This window comes from Halichoerus grypus, chromosome 5 (assembly GCF_964656455.1).
Source record: "Halichoerus grypus chromosome 5, mHalGry1.hap1.1, whole genome shotgun sequence".
NCBI classification, from domain to species: domain Eukaryota; kingdom Metazoa; phylum Chordata; class Mammalia; order Carnivora; family Phocidae; genus Halichoerus; species Halichoerus grypus.
In genome coordinates this window covers 44,273,047-44,292,835 of record NC_135716.1, presented here as the reverse complement: position 1 = coordinate 44,292,835, position 19,789 = coordinate 44,273,047, and the positions used below count along the sequence as shown (strand labels likewise).

Here is a 19,789-nt window from a genome sequence, read left to right as displayed (position 1 = left end):
ATGGCAAGATCTCATTCCTCTTGATGGCTTCATAATATTCCATTGTATATATATATACCACATCTTCTTTATCCATTCATCTGTCGATGGACATCTTGGCTCTTTCCATAGTTTGGCTATTGTGGACATTGCTGCTATAAACATTGGGGTGCACGTACCCCTTCAGAAGGGATTGCATTCTTTATTGTGACTTCTATTTTGGAAATTTTCTTGCTTGAACTTTACCTGACAATCCTTTCCACATAGCAAAGGGTTCCCCCCCCCCACCCCCTCACTCTATGCAGAGTCCATAGCGCTCACTACCTTTGTCCATCGCAGTCCCACATTTAAGCCTCAGAAGCCTTTTAGGTAAGCACCACCTTTGTGACCATTTTACTGATGAAGAAAACTGGGGCCTAAAGATTTAACAACTTTCTGGATCACAAAATAACAGAGCAACTGAGGCAGGTTTGAAACCCAGGCCTCCAAGATGCCAAAACTTAATGATTTAACCCCTACGCCAATCCAGACCCTCACTAATTGTGGTGGCTATGAAACCCACCCACCTTTGTGGAGGGTGGGGCAGAAAGGTCCTCTTGGACGAAAAGCAAAGTTGGCAAAATCAATTCGAATCTCTCTTAACTCGTATGGTTTCCACCGCGGGGTAAACTCGGGGGCACCTTGACTTCGCGCTTTGGCTCTCAGGGCACAGGCCCTCGCATCAGTACCCGTGTGGGTCCTCTACCTCCCCGCTGGCGGCGCGAGGGTGGGGCGGGGGCTCCGGGTCGTCTCGGGCGGCGGCCAATGGCGGTGCAGGGGTCAGACTCTGCTCCCCGCCAGGGGCGCAGCGGTTGCTAAGTGCAGGGAGGAGACGGATCCCGCGCCAGCAGCCCAGGGAAGGGGGAGGCGCGAGCGAGAGCGCGTGGGAGCGCGGAGGCCCGAGCCGGGAGAGGGAGCGAGCCGAGAGAGACGACGGGGAGGCGCGCGGGAGCGAACGCCCGCTCGGGAGCCGGAGCCCCGCGGCATTGCGGCCGCGCCCTAGCCGGAGCCCGTGCGGCCGCCCAGTCCCGCTCCGCCCGCCGCAGCCACGGCTCCGGAGGATGGAGGACTCCCGGGAGACGTCGCCCTCCTCCAACAACTCCTCCGAAGAGCTCAGCTCTGCCCTGCAGCTGTCCAAGGGCATGTCGATCTTCCTCGACGTAAGTACAGGGCGCAGGAGTTGGGTCGGTGGTCCCCCCTGCATCTTTCCTCTTCCCCCGGAGGAGGGCGGTAGGTCCAGGAGCGGATCAGCCGCCGATCAGCTGTTTAGCCCCTAGAACACCAGCAGAACTACCTCCTACCTCGCTCCCCTGTCCCCCTGGAAATGCACCGAACAAATGCGGGAGAAATGACTGCCACTCAACTTGTAGAAAGGGTTGCCCTGCGCCTGCAGCTCGGGGCTTAACAACCCTGAACGAACGGCAGAAGTTAAATTTTCCAACGGCGTGAGTTTCGTTGGGGACTCGATTTGTAAATACAACAGTCTCCATTCAGGTGAAGAGAGCATTTTAAAGGGGACTAATGGAGGGAGGGAACATTAACTCAACTCCTTTCTGGTGTGCCCTGTTTGCAGCGCCCCCCTATCTCCCTGAAGCTCTAAGGCGACGGGGGAAGCAGTAGAGATTGCGATGCCTCGCCACCCTTCCCCAACCCCCACGGAGAACAATTACTTTGAAAACATACTTGTTTTTCTATTTTACAGCGGTGGCCAAGATCTCTTTCATGATGATACTTTTTTTACTGCCACCTCCTATTTTTCCGTTTTTCTCTCCTGTTATTCTCCTTCCCTATACCTCTCCAAGTTTTAATTACTACTCATCAAATTCTACCTTTTGACTGTTCTTCATTTGGGCCTCTCCCCCCACCCCCACCCCCTTTCGGGATTGATTCCCTTCCTTCTTTTCTGAGATGGTGATCGTTCTTTCTCATTCTTGGTTTTCTTTTTTCTCTTTTCCTGCCCTCACACTGGGGTTTTTAACCTTTACAGCAGTTTTGTTTCTTATTTATTTCTCAATTTTGCCTTATTGTCCCTTTCTGTTGTTTCTGTTCTTTATTTTTTTCGCCCTGTTGCCCAGCTCTTTTCTCTGCTGTTAGGATTCGTGGTTTTCCTATCCCTCAGCTCCTGTTCCCTCAGCCCCTCCGTTGTCACATTGATGCTGTCCCCTGGAGGTAGTTGCTGGCTTAGTGGGGACAATGCTGGCCCCTTCTCATTTAGGCATGAGAGAAAATTGGCAAAAGGCTTTGAGGAGTGCTGTGTGCTCTTTCCTCTACCCTTCCCTGAGATCATTTCTTATTAAAATCCAGCTGTATATAAAACTGAAATACGTTTATTTGCGGAGAGATGAAAATGTGAGGAAATCAACTTAGTAGCATCATAATGGTGAAGCAGATGTCATGAAGATAAGGGGGATAGGGTGAGGAGCTCTCCCAAGTTTATTTTGAATGGATTAGCTGGGATTTTTTAATTGGGAAAGAAAACCATATGAATAATTAAATCTGGTCTAAGGCAAATGTTGTAGGTAAGGCTCAGCTGTGTCTCCTGGCAGCTTCCTCCCCTCATTACCATGCAGTTCCAGTTGGGGATCCAGGCTTTCTTGGCCGGCCATCTTCCCACAAAACAATCTGATTCCCATTCCTTCTCTCAGTAGGATTAAGTACCTTATTCTTCCTGTTCTGGTCAATCGAGTGATGTTTGGATGCTAATGGCTGATATTCTTCCTTTTCAATCCTGCCATTCAGGGCCAAAAAGCCCTTGCGGAAACCAAGCTGGGAGAAGGGGGCACAGAGCACCCCTGAGAAAGGAATGTTCAGGGATAGCATCAGGGTCCCAGAAACTCATGTCTATTATGAGGTCAATGGCTAAGCTGCCGTGAAGTTGATTCAGAGAGGGCAAGAGAGCCTTCCATTCATTCTGGCCTGATCTTCGCTCTGTCCCCCAAGGTTATCAGGTGCTTCTCTGTGACTTTCTTAAAGCAGTGAACAAATCCTTGTGATACTGTAGAGATGAATGGATTGAGCTGTATAAATGAAGGTCATCCTCCTCGACACACACACTAATCTTGACCCAACTGTTCAAACTGCTACTAAAAAAGAAAAAAAGAAGAAAAAAGAAAAGAAGAAATTAAAATCTTATTTATTATTGTATCTACACGATTTTTCTCAAGCTCTGTAAATAAACAGCATCAGGTCCCTGTCCTGAAGGAACACGTACTCTATGAATAGGATACCCTCGCTGCCTTCTATTTCTAGAATTTAAAAATAAAAAATATAAAACTAATTTCACACGAGAGGTGTTGACATGCTTGTTTGCCAGTAAAATGCTAGTGTCTATAAAAAAAACAAAACAAAACAAAACAAAACCTGCCACTGGATTTTATCTCGAATAGAAAAGATTTTGTTTACACTTTTCTTTGAGATATTTTGTGAAAAATCTAGCACTCTGGTGAAATATGTGACATGAAAAAGGATTAATTACTTAGGGATTTTTGAATTATTCATTTCTGGATCATATTGTTTTTAGCAAAAATAAAATGTGAAATATAAATACATAATTTATTTGATTTGTTTTAATATATTCTAGTAGCACTGCTAAAAAAGATTGCTTTTTGAATTCTAGTCAGATTGTAGTAAGTAGATAATAGGTATCCCCTATTCCAAAGAGGAACAGGAATGAAACCCATTAGAGCCTTCTGCATCACACAGACTGATTTCCAAATTTGAGGAAAACTTTGATTTCCAGTGTTTGTATTCCAATGCCACTGTAATAATCAGTCCTCTGAGAAATGATTTGAACTGCTTTTGAGGATACCGTTGATGACATGACTAGGCATGTCCAGCTGGTAAGAAACTAGCCATAGATCAGAAAATCAGAGAGGAATTTACCGTAACTATTGAATTTTGCTTCATTTTCCTTATGTCCAAATCAGCAACAATGATGACTATGGTACTTAATTCGAGAGGTGGTTGTATTAAGTGAGAGTTCACAGGATAAGAAAACTGAGAAGAAAAAGGAAATGAGCTATATAAATTTGAACTATTCTTGCTCCATCAGTGTTCCCTATTGAATGCCTAAGTAACAGTAGCCAATCCACAAATTAATACAGACACTGATCCATTATGAATCTGATGTATATTATTTTCTATCTAAAAAATGACAGAATGACATGTCAGTTCATCATCAATACTCTTGAATGCCTCCTGGGGGGCTTAGAAACCCAGGGCTGGTAGCAAGGCACGCTCGGGCACCCCGGCCCACGCGGCACGCAGGAGACGGACTGCACGGGGTGTCGTGTGCAGCAACATAAAAGGACCGGGACAATGGCAGTTCTTTTCCTTCTTAACACCTCTACACTCTCTTTTCCCAGGTTATTTCATTCCAGATAACAGAGGATAAACTCTAGAATACTAGTCTGTAAAGCATGTGGTCCCTCTTTTGAATCTTGACATTAATCAACTCCACTACTGTGCAAAGGGAGAACATTTTCAGATCATCCCCTGAAGCATGGTAAATGTAAAGTTAGTTACAACTTCACCACTTGCTGCCACTGTCTTTTCCCAAACAGTTTTGATTTTTAGCTGGAAGGAAAGTGGCCCTTCCTCATTTGACTAGAGGCAGAAGTGGGGCCTGGGAGGTTCTGAAGGAGAGACAGGATTTTACTGTCTGTCTTCCCTTCCTTCCCCCAACCAAACATGCACACCCATGAACCCTGAACAAAATGCACAGTGCCTGGATGGTCAGGGACTTGGTGAAAACAAGCAACAGCTTTGCTTGGTAAAAATACTGAATTCCGAAGCCCTGGACATATGCACGTATACTCATCTGTACAAGAGGTGAGATGGACAGGGGACCGTCAGAGCAGAAACCGTTTTCTGGGGTCGCCTGGGTGGCTCAGTCAGTTAAGCGCCTCCCTTTGGCTCAGGTCATGATCCCGGGGTCCTGGGATCAGCCCCGCGTCATCGGACTCCCTGCTCAGTGGGGAGTCTGTTTCTCCCTCTGACCCTCCCCCCTCTTGTGCTCTCTCTCTCAAATAAATAAATAAAATCTTAAAAAAAAAAAAGAAAGAAACCGTTTTCCAGGTATAATGGTTCTGTGACCAAACTCGGTTAGAGCCGTGTATCTCCTATCCTGCCTAGTGCGCACTAGATAATTTGAGGGAAATTGTTCTGTTGGGAACATGGCAGTTAACCCCCTCATTGTCTACGCTAATTGGCCAGGCAAATATCACTCTCCTAATTTTAAGAACCTGCAGAAATAAGGGAAACTTAGTTTTAATGTCATCATACATTTAAAACTCTTTGCTCACACAAGGCCTATTCTAGGCAAGACTGAGAAGATAAAAATGTATGTGCCGATTACTTTTTCTCCAGTCCTCATCAGTGCCCACTCCCCTGCATCCTAGCTCAGTGGCAACTAGCAGAGTGGTAGCAAAACTGCCTCCTGGAGGTCAAGGTCTGCACACTAGTGTTTGCCTAGCAGGTCTTCCCTTCTGGATGCTACTCTGTGTTCTGGATGAGTGCCAACTTCCCTGTCCTCTATCCCCATTTCTCAGGAGTCTGACTGGCTCGTCTCATTACTTAATTTTAACCTGGTACAAAGTAGGAAGCACTTATCAAATATTAGTTCAGTAAATAATGACTGTCAGTTTTTTAGGCCTCAGAGATAACATTTGCATTTTAACACCTGCTTTCAGTAACTTCAGGTGAGAAATGAGGAACTTCAATGAAGGCCTTCAAAGAAGAGCTTTGGGGTAAAGGATGCTATTCGAGAATTCTTAAATTGTTGCAAAAACACAGCGTAACCTCTGTGTTTGAGTTTTAATTCTGACCATAATATTTATATCTATTTACTATCTATCCTGTGGCACTAACTGGTAAGATTAGCCAATCCAGATGACTATGGGGTATAATGTAATGAACTTAGTTTTCATCTGCAGTACATTTCTTATTAGGCTGTGGGCTCAGAGGCAAAATTTGCAGCAGAGACAGTTCTGTTCATATTTAATTACAAAGAACTGTCTTAATAAAGAAAGCTACTGTGTTAATTTCATTGCTAAGAGGCTGAATGCTATTTAAGACAGTTCTTTATGAAATGAAATGATGGAAGTCAGGGGTCCGAGTCTCTGGTGTGCGGTTATTCCTAATCTAGTTACTCATAAGGACACAAGAGAGCTTGAAATAGAATCTTAGGGTATATTAAAGGTAAGAATTAGGCTGTGTTTCATGTCTCTCTGACTCTCAGCTGCTTCATAGTTTCAGAGGAGAGGAGGAAGCTGGGTATGATGGAGAGATGGATTCCCAAAACCCCCGCTAGAAATTACCTCTGTGGAGTAAAAAGGATTTGTGTCTCATTCTGTTCTAAGCATAGAAGCTCTTAGGACTGAAAGCCGTTTTCTTACAATAATTAAATAAATTTACTTTATAAAGGGGGACCAGCTTATGCACACAAGTCAGGATGATACATAACTTGTTGGAAATTTTTCATAGGTGAGATTTTTATTAATAATATTAGTATCTTATAATAAACACATTATAATAATGATTAGATTTAACCATACTTCATCTTCATAAGGTCAATAGAAGGAAAGAGGAAAATGTTTATTTAGTAGAAAGCAGTAAAACTTAGGTAGTAAAAACTATTGCTCATGTTTCAAGCTGCCTACCAAGAAATGATGACCTAAATTTAAGAGCAGCTCTGGTTACTTAACTCTATATTGCTCAGAAAAATGATCCTCAGGTGCCCCTTGCATGTGATTCAAGGTTATCTTTGCAATATGATAAAGGGACATTTTCTCTGGTACTATATATAACATAGCTGTGTGTTATATTATGCAGATTTTTTTTGTCAGTCTACAGTATCAGCAAGGGCTAATTTGACTGTTGCTAACAGAAAAAAAAATAACCCAAACTATCTTAAGATTTAAAACAATAATTTAAAGACTCCTGTAATGAAAAGTGGAGATCATGTTGTCAGGATGGCTTGATCAGAAGCTCAGAGAGTGTCACTAGGATCCACTTTCAGTCTCTGGATAGACACTGCTTTCTTGAGGGCTGGTTACGTCCAGGTTTGATGTTGTATCGATTTCCTAAGGCTGCCGTAACAGTGTTCTGCACACAGAGTGCCTTAAACGACCAAATGTATCCTCTGAGTTCTGGAGGCTAGATGGCTGCCATCAAGGTGTAGGTAGGCTGGCGCCACCTCCGCGCTCTGAATCTGCTCAGTGCCTCTCCCCTAGCTTCTCACTGTGGCCAGTCCTTTACATTCTTTGGCTTGCAGCAGCATCACACCAATATCTGCCTCCATTATCATATGGTCTCCTCTGTCTAAGCTTCTCTGAATCTCGCTTTCCTTACAAAGTCACCAGTCTTTGGATGTAGGGCCCACCCCAATCCGGTAAGATCTTATCTTAATATGATTACATCAGCAAAGACGGTTTTCCAACAAGGTCACCTTCACAGTTACTGGGGGTTAGGACTTCCACTTTTGTTTTGAGGCAACACGGTTCAGCCCATGATGGATATGATAACAGAAGGGGGAGAGCAGCTTCTTACCTGTATCTTCCCAGGTTCAAAGTCAGCAGAAGAAAGTGTGTCTCTCTTGACAATTCAAGCAAAACCATGGCCTTACTGTGCTCCTGCCTGAGTAATCACTGTGGCCAGAGTGATGTGAGACCCTGTTTGCCAGGCCCAAGTGCTCTGCCCAATCCTCGAGCTCATGGGCCATAAGTGGAAAAAAGACTGGTTGCCCGGAAGAAGATTTTGAACTCATTACCAAAGATACCTGATGGCCAAGCAGTTCTTATCCACCAAAGATAATACAATTAATGCATAGAAGTAAAGTAAGATTTAATGTAGACACGTGAGCTCTATTTATTCATAATTTCTTATTTTATTGAGCTATGATTGACTTACATTAAATTGCACATATTTAAAGTGAAAAGTTGATGAGTTTTTACATATATATATATAGGCCTATAAGACCCTTACCATAATTGAGATAATAAATATATCTACCACTCCAGAAAGTTTTCTCGTGTCCTTTTATAATGCCCTCCCTGCTCATTTGTATGCAACCCTTAATCTTATTTCTGTCGCTATGGATTAGTTTGCATTTTCTAGAATTTTATATAAATGGAATCATATAGCAGGTAATTTTTGTGTCTAGGTTTTTACTCAACATCATTATTTAGCAATCCATCTAAGTTATTGTGTGTATCAAGAGCTCATTCCTCTTTATTGCTCAGTAGTATTCACTGTATGGATGTGTCACAGGTTTTTTATCCATTCACTTGTTCAAAGACATTTGGGTTGTTTTCAGTTTCTGACTATTCTAAGGAAACATCTCAATTGGGAAATCTTTATTTAAAATTGGAATTTCCACGAGACGCCTGGGTGGCTCAGTCGGTTAAGCGTCTGCCTTCGGCTCAGGTCATGATCTCAGGGACCTGGGATCGAGTCCTGCATCGGGCTCCCTGCTCAGCAAGGAGCCTGCTTCTCCCTCTGCCTGCCACTCCCCCTGCCTGTGCACTCTCCCTCTCTCTGACAAATAAATAAAATCTTAAAAAATAAATAAATAAAATTGGAATTTCTTTTGTTTACTAATGGGCGAATTATGTGTGAGTATAATGTTCACTGCAATTGCAAAAAAATGGTAATAAAATTTCTTTTTCTCTTTCAGATACTGAGGAGAGCAGATAAAAATGGTAAGACCAAAAATCTGTAGTTTCTATTTATTGATCTCTTACCTTTTAGATCACCTTCTAAAGAATAATAAGAAAGAGAGAGGAGAACCCAAGAAATTGATACATAAAATGTCAGCCTCTGGTACTCATAAGAGTTTCAGGCAAGTTTATGGCTCCAGATGTGCATGAGAAGTTGAAAGAGGTACTTACATTTGACAGGAAGATGGAATTTATGCCTTTGAAGTGAGCAGCTCTCATAGCTCCGGCTTTTCCCTTTTATGCTTTGATTTTAAAGTAAGAACAGCTTCTATTCATTGAGTGTCTACTGTGTGCCAGGCATTGGGTCAAGTGCTTTGAGTTATTTCTTAGAGTTAATAAGATATAGATCTGAGACTTGAACCCCAGGTCTGTGTGGCATGGGAGTCTAGGCTGTCCACGCTGAACTTCAGGGTGACCTTGGGGGCTGTTGTTGCACTTGAAGGTGGCTATCTGGAAGCCTGCGTTGCCAACCTTACCTTCGCTCCATGGCTCCCGGCCATTGCTCTCACATTGGAAGTGTATACCCTGGGACTGATAATCTACAGAGACAGAGAAGTAAGAGAAACTAGAAGAAAACAATTGTTCTGTCAGAGGAACTACAATTTAAATGAAGCCTGCACAAAGTCCAACTATAAGCTGTCATAAGGAATATCTTTTGACTCTTATCCCACTACAAATTGTGTTCCATAGAACACCGAATCAGAGCTTATCAAGTTTATTTTGCTGTTATAGTACAAGTACATAATAGAGCTATGTTCTTGACAAGACTTTCTCAACAAATTTAGGAGACAGAGTCCTTTCCTTTTCTTGAAATAGGATTTCTTATCTGTGGGGAAGGCTTACAGGCAGAGTCCAGATCTGACACTTCTAAAAACATTTGTTGCGGTCTAGTGAGCCCTTAAGCAGCCAGATCAAGAAAATCTTCATTGGCACTATATAGCTTTTCACACAACAGAAAATATATTACTCCAAGGAGCAATAAAATACTGTCCCAAACCCTGATAATACTTAACTGTGCCTGTCCATCAGAATGTTTTCTCAAACTATGTTACAGGGGTTAATATATTATCAATTCAAAGGGTTTTTTTCTTTTTTCACTGGAATCCCTTGATTAATTTTTAAGACAGATGTAATGATGCTATCATCTTGTGTCTTCATCCTACTTGTTGGCTTGTGCATGACATCCAAACCCAGTGATGCCCGAAGCACAACTGAATAGTCCATATGGCTCCGTGCTGTCTGCCTGTGATTTCAGCAGCCATTTGTAGTTCAGAGATGCCTTTTCTCTCTCTCTCTCTCCAAGCTCCTAGTTTTCTCAGGCTGCACCTTCCTTTCCTTGGACCCCAAGGTCTGATTGAAGGTCATTATTACCTTTGTATATATCACTCTTCTCTCCATCAAAACTTGCATCTTTTGGTGGCCTACTGTCATAATCCATAGTCATAATAAAAAGCACTTGAAAAACCAAATTCATGATTTACTGGAGTTTATGATAACCTCATATGTTATGCTATGAAGAATGGTCCCTTGGACTGGGAGCCCTGTGTGGGCCTCTTCAGTCCCCAGTTTTTTTTACCTGCCTCCTTCCTGTATATGATACCTCTCGCTCCCTGCCCTAGTGCCTGATCCTAATGTGCTGTCAAGGCTATCTGCCCTTCTGCTCTTATTCCTACAGTCTTCACCATGCATCCTCTTCTGCAGCTCTCTGAAGCAGCAGGGATTCTCTGAGCGTCACTCCGTCTGTCACACCTCTGTGGTGTCCTTGCTTTGATTTCCACATGCTCTACCCTTTCCACTCTTAGCCAGCTTGAGAATTCACATGTATTGCTTGCATCTTGCTCAGAAGACACCTTGTCGAAAAGCCTTCCTCAGCTTCCCCTTGCAGGGCCCCACCCTCTATCTGGGCTCTCCGCACTGTGGCTTGTATTGATTATTCCCTTTTGGGGAGACTGCTGTTGTTTGCTGGTGATTCTACTCCCTTAAGCCAAACTTGCCTCTCTAGGGCAAGGAACTTGTCTTATGAATGGATCCTATGCCCAGCCAGTACTGGGTACTCAACGAATGTTCACTTAATGAATTAACAATGATTAATGACATTTTCCTCTATTACCCATCTCCCTTCTGTCTATCTACCCTTTCCCCTGCCTTCCATCCTGCTTTACTCTTCTCCCTCATTCTCAGTGTAAAGTGAGAGGAAGGCAGAGAGAGGTAGGTCTGGGTTTAAATCACAGCTCTGCACCTAGTAGCTCTGTGGCTTTGGGTGAGTAACAAACTCTTCACCCTCAGCTCTCTCATCTACAGAATAGAGATAATAGCATCTATGTGTGTCATGGGGTTATTATGAGTAATCAATGACATACAGATATAAAGTCCCCAGGGAAGTGCATGGTACATAGTAACAACTTACACCTGCTTGTTTTGGAGTTGTGATGCCTTGGCTAGTGGAGACACTTGGTGACATTCCAGTCATTTCTATTTCAGTGGAATTTAGGGGGAAAAAGTCTATTTACCATACATGCAGAATTGAGAAAGGGAAAAAGTATAGTGGATAATCTAATGTAAAGGAGAAGATACCAGCATTAAAAAAAACAAAACATCTTTCTGAACCATGTGTTCATTCCATTCTGTATTTGTAAATAAAGAGCTGCTGCATGTACGTGATCTCTGGGTAACAGACCCTCGTATGACAGAATCCCTCATGGACTGCATAATTGGTGATGGAGTAAAAACGGGAATAAGAGGTCATAAGCAGTATGATACTTAGCTTATCAGAGTGCAGATTTAGCTTCTGGGATCTATCTGACATGAGAGAAGCTGCTGGAGAAATGGGTGGGGAAAAGATACATGATAGCAATTAGCTGTAATAATGGTGTCTTAGAGAGATTCATTTGGTTTTGGTTGCTGTTCTAAAATCATAGGCTAGGATCCCAGACATAAAGACAGACCTCAAAATAGGATAGATTAGAAGAGATGTGAGTGATTTGATCTAAAGAGCCCAGAATTAAACCTAAAAATGCAAAACTCCTAAGAAAGCTTACTTATATGCAGGTTGAATGAAAATGGAAATGATACATGGGTATTTGTAAAATTGGCAAAAAAAAAAAATTTAACCTTAGAAAAAGGCAAAATGAAAGGCTCATAGTAATTAAGAACACCGTGGATTGCTTTTGCTGATGTGCACTTGCTAAGATCTGCTGCCATTCTTGACCAGCAAATAGGTAGGCTGTAAGGGTGGCTCTTTTAATCCCAATGAATGACTGATCTCTGTAAGAAATTGTCATAGTTCTCCTCAGTGGCCTTTAATCTATTCCAGCAGCCTGTACATTATAAATCTGTGAGGACAGAGAATGTGCCTATTTCACATAGCATCAGGCCCACAGTGGTGCTCAAAATGCCTGTCAGAGAAAGACAATTATCATATGGCTTCACTCATATGTGGAACATAAGAAAAAGGGCAGAGGACTCTAGGGGAAGGGAGGGGAAACTGAATGGGAAGTCATCAGAGAGGGAGAAAAACCATGAGAGACTCTTAACTCTAGGAAACAAACTGAGGGTTGCTGGAGGGGAGGTGGGGGAGGAGATGGGGTAACTGGGTGATGGGTATTAAGGAGGGCACATGATGGGATGACCACTAGGTGTTAAGCGAAACTGATAAATTATTGAACGCTACATCTGAAACTAATGTTGTACTATAAGTTGGCTAATTGAATTTAAATTAAAAAATGCCTGTCACAACATCCGTGCTCAATAAATACTTGCATATCTATTTGTAAGAGATGCATGACCAACAGTCTGATACTGAAAACTGAAGAAGAAACACAATCTTATACATCAGTTAATCAAACTAAGCATTGTTGTTATTTATCTGTTGTTTATTAATTAATAATATTAGCTAAAACCCTAAAGTTTCCACCAAAAACAGTGTTAGAACTAATGAATGAATTCAGTAAAGTTGCAGTATACGAAAGCAATATACAAAAATCTGTTGCATTTTTATATACTGACAATGAACTATCAGAAAAAGAAACTGGGAAAACAATCCCATTTACAGTTGCATCAAAAATAATGAAATACTAGAAATAAATTTAACCAATGTGGTGAAAGACTTGTACAGACATTAATAAAAGATATTAATGAGAGAAATTAAAAAGGACAAAAATATTTGGAAAGATATTCTGTGCTAGTGGATTAGAAGACAATATTGTTAAAATGTTGATATACCCAAAGCAATCTAGAGATTCAATGTATTTCCCTTCAGAATTTTGGTGGACTTTTTCAGAAATAGAAAAAACAATCTTAAAATTGGAACAGAACTACATCTGGCATTAAAAACACTAATATAGGGGCACCTGGGTAGCTCAGCTGGTTAAGCATCTAACTCTTGATTTAGGCTCAGGTCATGATCTCAGAGTCATGAGATTGAGCCCCGCTTGGGGCTCTGCACTCAGCACAGAGTCTGCTTGGGATTCTCTCTCCTCTCCTTCTGCCTCTCCCCCAACTCTGTCTCTCTCTCTCTCTCTCTCTCAAATAAATAAAATCTTTAAAAAATAAAAATAAAAGTAAAAACACTAATATAAGAACAATTGATGTTGAATTTGTGTTTGGGTATATTTTGAAGACTTCACTGGATCATTATATAACCTATGTTAATAGGTTAAGTGAGAATTGGTAAGAGTCTTTCAATGTGGTTGCCCAAGGTTTGGTTTATTCAATTAACATGTACAAATATGACCTCAGGAGAGGGGTGAAACACAGGGTCGGTAAGTGGGAGTATTTTCCCTGAAGACAGGGAGACTTTCTGAGTACCACCCAGAGGTGTGTGGTTCTGTATTTCCTGCATCTTGATCACAAGGCCGTCCTTGGATGTGAGCTACTTAGTCAAGCATCACCAGCCCCGCACGGGGCTCCAGAGCCTCGCTCATCTTTTATTCAGGGATCCTAGCCCCAAATAAGGATGAAAAGATTAAAAAACTGGGCTCTGGAAATCAGGATTATTGGCATAAGGCTGATTTTTAGTTCATAATTCCTCACTATTTTCTCAAAATGTTTTGGGAACGTCGGTGTAACTAATTCCAGAGCAGGAGGGATCAGATATAGGCCGTATACCCATGTTTACTCTCAGGCATATGCAAACTTGCAGACTCTTCTACTACACACCTACCAGCTTGAAAGTCAGTGCAAAGTCTAGTAAGAGCTGTTTGTTGAAAAAAAAATCTCATGCCCTAACAACGACCCGGGAAGAAGCGGCTCATCAAGCATTACAAGGCTTGGGAGTCCATGAGGGCAAGTTCTGACTGGAATAATTTTTTGAACAAAATAAGGAAAAACACATTTTCTATTTCCACAGTATGTTTTTTTTTTCTAAAATATAAAGCAGTTTCACTCTCATAAATGTGTTGCTTTTCTGCCAAAAGCAGAAAACTGTGAAAATTCTTATCATTACATAGCTGGGCTAATCAGCTGTCATAGAAACAGAGAATTTCTATTCAAATGACCGAGCTGGGGACATGAATGCCATGGGCAGCCAAAGGCTCAGAAGTCAGAGCCCGCTCTGATAGCTGATCCTGCCGTTTATGGAGCAAACTGTCTACTTTAAATCGGTGCCTCTACTGTAAGTGCTGTCTGTGATCTAGATTTGTAGGTTAGCAGCCCAGCATTCCTTTTCCTTTCTGTTCTGCAGTGAATCATCTCTACTCCTTCTAGATGTGGGAGGCATATAGCACTATGGTTAAGCTAGACTTTGCAGTCAGATGTCCTGGGTTCAAATCCCAATTCCTCTTTCTCCGTGATCTGAGCAAGTGATTTAACTTCCTCATCTGTAAGATGGGAATAAAAACAATACCTCTCAAAAACAAATCAAAACAAAACAAAACAAAAACAATGCTTCTCTCCCAGGCTTGTTGAATGACTAAAAGAGATAATACAGATTTTCTGGGAAAGGTGCCTGGCCCTTAAGAAGCTACATAAGTGTTACTTATTTTCATTTTTAAAAAAGATTATTTATTTGGGAGAGAGAGTGTAGGGACGGGTAGTGGGAGAGGGAGAGAATCTCAAGCAGACCCCCTCTGAGCAAGAGCCCAACACGGGGCTCGATCTCAGGATCCTGAGATCACGACCTGAGCCAAAACCAAGAGTCAGACACTTAACTGACTATGCCACCCAGGTGCCCCCCCACTTTCATTTTTTATCCTAATGCTTATTCTTATTTGGTGGGACAGTCAATCACAATGTCCCACCCACCCTCCCACTCGTGCTGAGCTATTCACCTGGCAGTGCCCAGATGTTCTGTCCATGAGGACCTTGCTAAGCCCTCACAGCTGCCCTGGTGCTTGCCCTATCTTTGCCATGGTCATTCAGCTTTTCCTATCGTTTGCAAACCAACCACCCTAATACAATTTCTCTCGTGTGCTTGGAGTCAGCCCCAAGACACCCTTTGGGTTCTATACTACAAGACTGAAAAGTAAGGAAACTGAATTCATTTTTACTCGTGGTTTTTAAATAATTAGAGAAATTGGAAAAACTGAAATGTATGTCATACCTTCAGTGTCTAAGGTTCTCCTTAATATCAAAACCGTTGCAATGCTGGATTTTGTTGGCTGTGTCTTCATGATGTCAGAATGACCAGTGGGTCAGTGTATTCCTTTAAAAGTAGAAATATTTTGATTTTTTTTCCAACTGTTTATTGCTTACACTGTTTTTAAATGTTTTATTAGGGTTAATGAGAACTATGCACAGAAATGATAGTGTAAGGTTTGGAGTTAGAAATCTTAATCCTGGTCTCAACTCTCCTACCCTTCCTCCATCTTTCTCTCTCTCATTCATTCCACTATGACCAGGCAATGCGCCTTTTTGCCAGATCCTATGTTAGGCACTGAAGATACTACAATAAATAAGGGTAAGTTAGAGTCACTACAGCACACTCACACATAACACAGTACAAGGGATGGAATGAAGTTCCGTTAAATTAAAGTTCAAATTCTAGAGGGGAGATAAACATGAATAGAAAATAATTATACACTCTAATAAGTGCTGTGATATAAATCGATACCAGATTCTATAGTGGAGTAATATTTCTGTAGTGTGAATCTGATACGATCACTTCTCTGTTCCAAATCCTTCCTTCGTTACCTGTTTGTTACAGGATAAAATCCAGACGCCTGAGCATTGTGTCCCCTGCCCAGCCTCCACTCCCTCCATTATCTCTGAAGGACGCTGTCTCTGACTCCCCCAGCCCTCAGTGTCCAGACAAGCACAGCTTTGTCTGCTGGGAATGACCTTCATCCTTCTGCTTTCGGCCTAAGTTTCTCTCTCCTAGGAAGCCCCCTCTGAGTTTGGTTTGGCAGAGAATGGCTTGGGAGTCAGGGGTTGATACGTAAACTAGTTCTGCCATGTGCAAACTGTGTAACTTTGGGTAGGTTCTTAAAGATCCATGTTTGGCTTATAGGGCTGTTGTGATGATTCAACGAAATAACACAAAGTACCACACACATGACAAATACACACTCAGTAAATATTAATGTCTTTGCCTGACTACCCACCATTCTCTCATCCATAGTTTCATGGCATTTTGTATATAATACCATTTATCACATTATACTGAATAATTTGTGGGTATGTTCTCCTACCCCCTATTAGATTGCAAGCCTTTTGAAGGCCAGGAACTATACACCTTTGTATACCTAATGATCAGTATGATGCTTGATTTATTGTTAGTATTTCATAAACATTCCTGAATTGCTATGGGACCATAGAGGCAGGTGGTCTAATTCTGCCTGGGGTGCTGAGTAAGCCTCCCCTTGAGCTGTAATCCATCTGAGTAGGTATACATTAGATGGGGGACAGGTAATTCCAGGTAAAAGGAAAAGCGAGTACAAAGCCACACAACTTGAAAAATTACATAGGAATTAGTTACTGAACATAATTTCTTGATTTGTAAAAATATATATTGAATACCTACCATGCTTCTATCTGAAACCACACTCTTAATCCCAGCTGCCTGCTTGTTTAGTAGTGTTTCCCAAGTCAAGAAACAGCACTGCTATTCAGCAGGTGCTCCAACCAAAAGCTTCGGAGGCATCCATGATTCTGCTCCTTCTCTAATAACTCCACATCTAATCCATTAGTAGGCCCTGTTGGCTCCACTGTTAAAATACCTTCAAAATCAAATCACTTCACACTACTTCCAAATCTCTACCCTAGTTAAAGCCTCCATACTCTGGTGCCTGGACTGCAAAACCCTCCAGATCAAAGCTGTTGAAAGCTTCAATAAATCCATGGCAAACATAATAGAGATAAGAAACCGAAGTTTATATTTTTGAATGTATTATCAGCAAAGACTTGGTAATTAATAAAAAATGTTTAAGAGAGATGAAGGTATTTAATGGTATGCCGTACTTACGGGTAGGGGCAGGAGGGTCAGATTTCTAGTTTCTGGCTTGGGTAAACTGGGTAGATAATGAGACTATTATTTATGATGAGAATGTCTTACATATTAAAAGTTATTTTTTGTAATATTGGGGCCACTTTTAGTTAGGAGAGCGTACTTACAAGTATCTGTTGCTGTTAACAAGAAACATTGTCTTTTTCCTTAATATTCTAAAATCATGCCTAAATTATTAAAAATAGAATAACTTGTACATTACTAAGACCTATATGACCATGAGAAAATAGGTTCGGACTCAAAAGAAAATATTACAGTAATTATTGTAAATCACCCAACCCAAGGATTACTCTATGCCAGATGCTCTGCTAGGCATAATTTTATTTAATCTCCATAACAGTCTTATGAGGAAGATAATACCATTATCCCAATTTTATCAATAAGTAACCTGAGACATAGATAATTTGTTTAATGTCACAGAACAAGTAAATACAATTTATATCCAGCTTCCCCTCTAACGTAAAAGCCCTAGTACTTAGCTCAGGATGCTTCATGTACTGTGGCTCACCTCTGTAGTGGGGTGATGCTGTTGAAGTGTAGAAATATCAGTCTTTCCGCATGCATAATGCTGAGTGATTCAGTGTTATTTAAAAATAAAAGACAAAAGATACATGGAATTATTTTGGTGATGATCCTGTTTGTAGGCAACAGAGTTTAATGGAGATTTGGAACCAAAAAGTAGCCTTTCATCTTGGCTCTACCGTTTGTTCTTTCATTCACTCATCCATTCATTTGCCTGATATTTTATGAGTGTTCTCTATATGCTGGACACTGCTAGGTGGTGGAAATACAAAGATTAAAAAAAACACATAAACTTTAGGATGCATCCACCAGGGTGTGGGCTTGAACAAATTAATGAACCTCTTTCAACCTGTTTCCTCATTTTTAAAGTAAAAAATAATAATAAAATTTAAATAGCAGTGCTATTGTGAGGAATGTGCAAGGTAAATATATGTAAAGTCCCAAGGATTTTGTTTAGTATGTTGTAAATATTTAAAACATGTCAGTTCCCTTCTACCTTCACTAATTTCATATAGGTCCTAAAGATATGATTTCTTTACTTGTGAATTAATTATGAAAGCAGGCCAAAAACTGTGAATCCTTACAAAAGCTTTATGCTACTAGGACAAATTATATATTTGTGTAATGAAAATAACTCTTTTTAGATGTTTGCACATAGATTTGGAAAAAACTTGGTCAATCACCTCTAAACAATTTGGGACTTGAGGTAGGGAAGGGATATTGAATAATGTTGTCCTTTGGGAACTTAGCATCTTATTGATTAAAAAAGTCATAAACAGGGGCACCTGGGTGGTTCAGTCAGTTAAGTGTCTCCCTTTGGCTCAGGTCATGATCCCGGGGTCCTGGGATGGAGCCCGCATTGGGCTCCCTGCTCAGCGGGGAGTCTGCTTCTCCCTCTCCCTCTGCTGCTCCCCCTGCTTGTGCTTTCTCACTCTCTGTCAAATAAATAAATAAAATCTTTTAAAAAAGGCATAAACAGAGAAAATTGAATAACAATGTCATCAACAATGCAAGAAGTATCACTGATCCAAATGAACGCTAAATATACTTACGTATGAGTTCAGAGGAAGAGTTCTTTGGGCTTGGGGTCACCTAGGTAAGCTTATAGAATATTGTCCTCAACTAAAATCTCTAAAGATGAGTAAAAATTAAGACAGCTAGAAAAAAAAAGAAAGATAGTTATCATCAGGTCCAATTCAGTTCAAAGTGCCCCAAACCCAATTCAGATTATAAAATAGGGAGTTTGTTGGCTCTTATAACTGAAATACCCAGGAGGTAATATAGAGGCACAGTTTTATGTAGGTACTCAGGGATCACTCTTTTTCCCTGCCTCATTCCCTATCTCTCCATTTCAGTTTTGGTCTTCCTCTGGTTGGTTTTACTTTTAGGTAGGCTTTCTTACCAGGAGAGACAAGACAGCTCCTGGAATGCATCCTACCAATTAACAAATCAGAATAAAGAGAGAATACCTCTTCTAGAAAAATTTTAGCAAAAATCTCAAGATTTTCTCTGATTGATCAACTAGAGTCACATGCCCATTCTTGAAGTAATAACTAAGAGATGAAATGAACTGATTTTTCCAGGCTTGGATTATATATACACCCCCAGAGTGGTGTGAGGTGCATAAAGCCCCAACTAATATATATAGAGAGAGAGAAAGAGAGAGAGGGAGAGGGAGGGGACAGGTGATCTGTCAAGTGAAAATCAAAGTATTTTTAACCAAAATAAAGGAAAGTAGATGTTGACCAGGCAAAAATAACAGATTTTCCTCTTTTGGGAGGTAAACTAGCTGGAAAAGCAGTGATTATTCACTGGAAATGAGGGTATAGAGGAGAGGAAAAGAAAGCAATTCAGTTATGTGTGGTATTCCTTCTTCTATATCTAACGCCTGTATTAAAACATTTAATTTTTCATTTTGCAGTAAAATTTGCCTACAAATGGGGTATTCCTTACATTACTAATTTTGAATACGCATTCTCTATAAATGACTAAATGTTTCTCCAACAATGTTTCTTCCGTCTGTCATTCTACAAAAGGCTGAGTATATGTGATGGGGAGGGGGGGTTGTTGCCTTTCTCCCAGTCTCACCTAA

General features: G+C 41.1%; 1 protein-coding gene across 1 annotated transcript in view; it reads left to right on the top strand.

The window, feature by feature from the left end:
- Positions 1-835: 835 nt before the first annotated feature.
- NECAB1 (N-terminal EF-hand calcium binding protein 1) overlaps positions 836-19,789 on the top strand; it is a 198,880-nt gene continuing 179,926 nt past the window's right edge. Inside the window, exons 1-2 of the mRNA XM_036117181.2 lie at positions 836-1,178; positions 8,693-8,717. Of these exons, the coding sequence (XP_035973074.1) occupies positions 1,080-1,178; positions 8,693-8,717 (124 nt within the window). The 5' untranslated portion in view covers positions 836-1,079. The remainder of the gene's footprint in view (positions 1,179-8,692; positions 8,718-19,789) is intronic.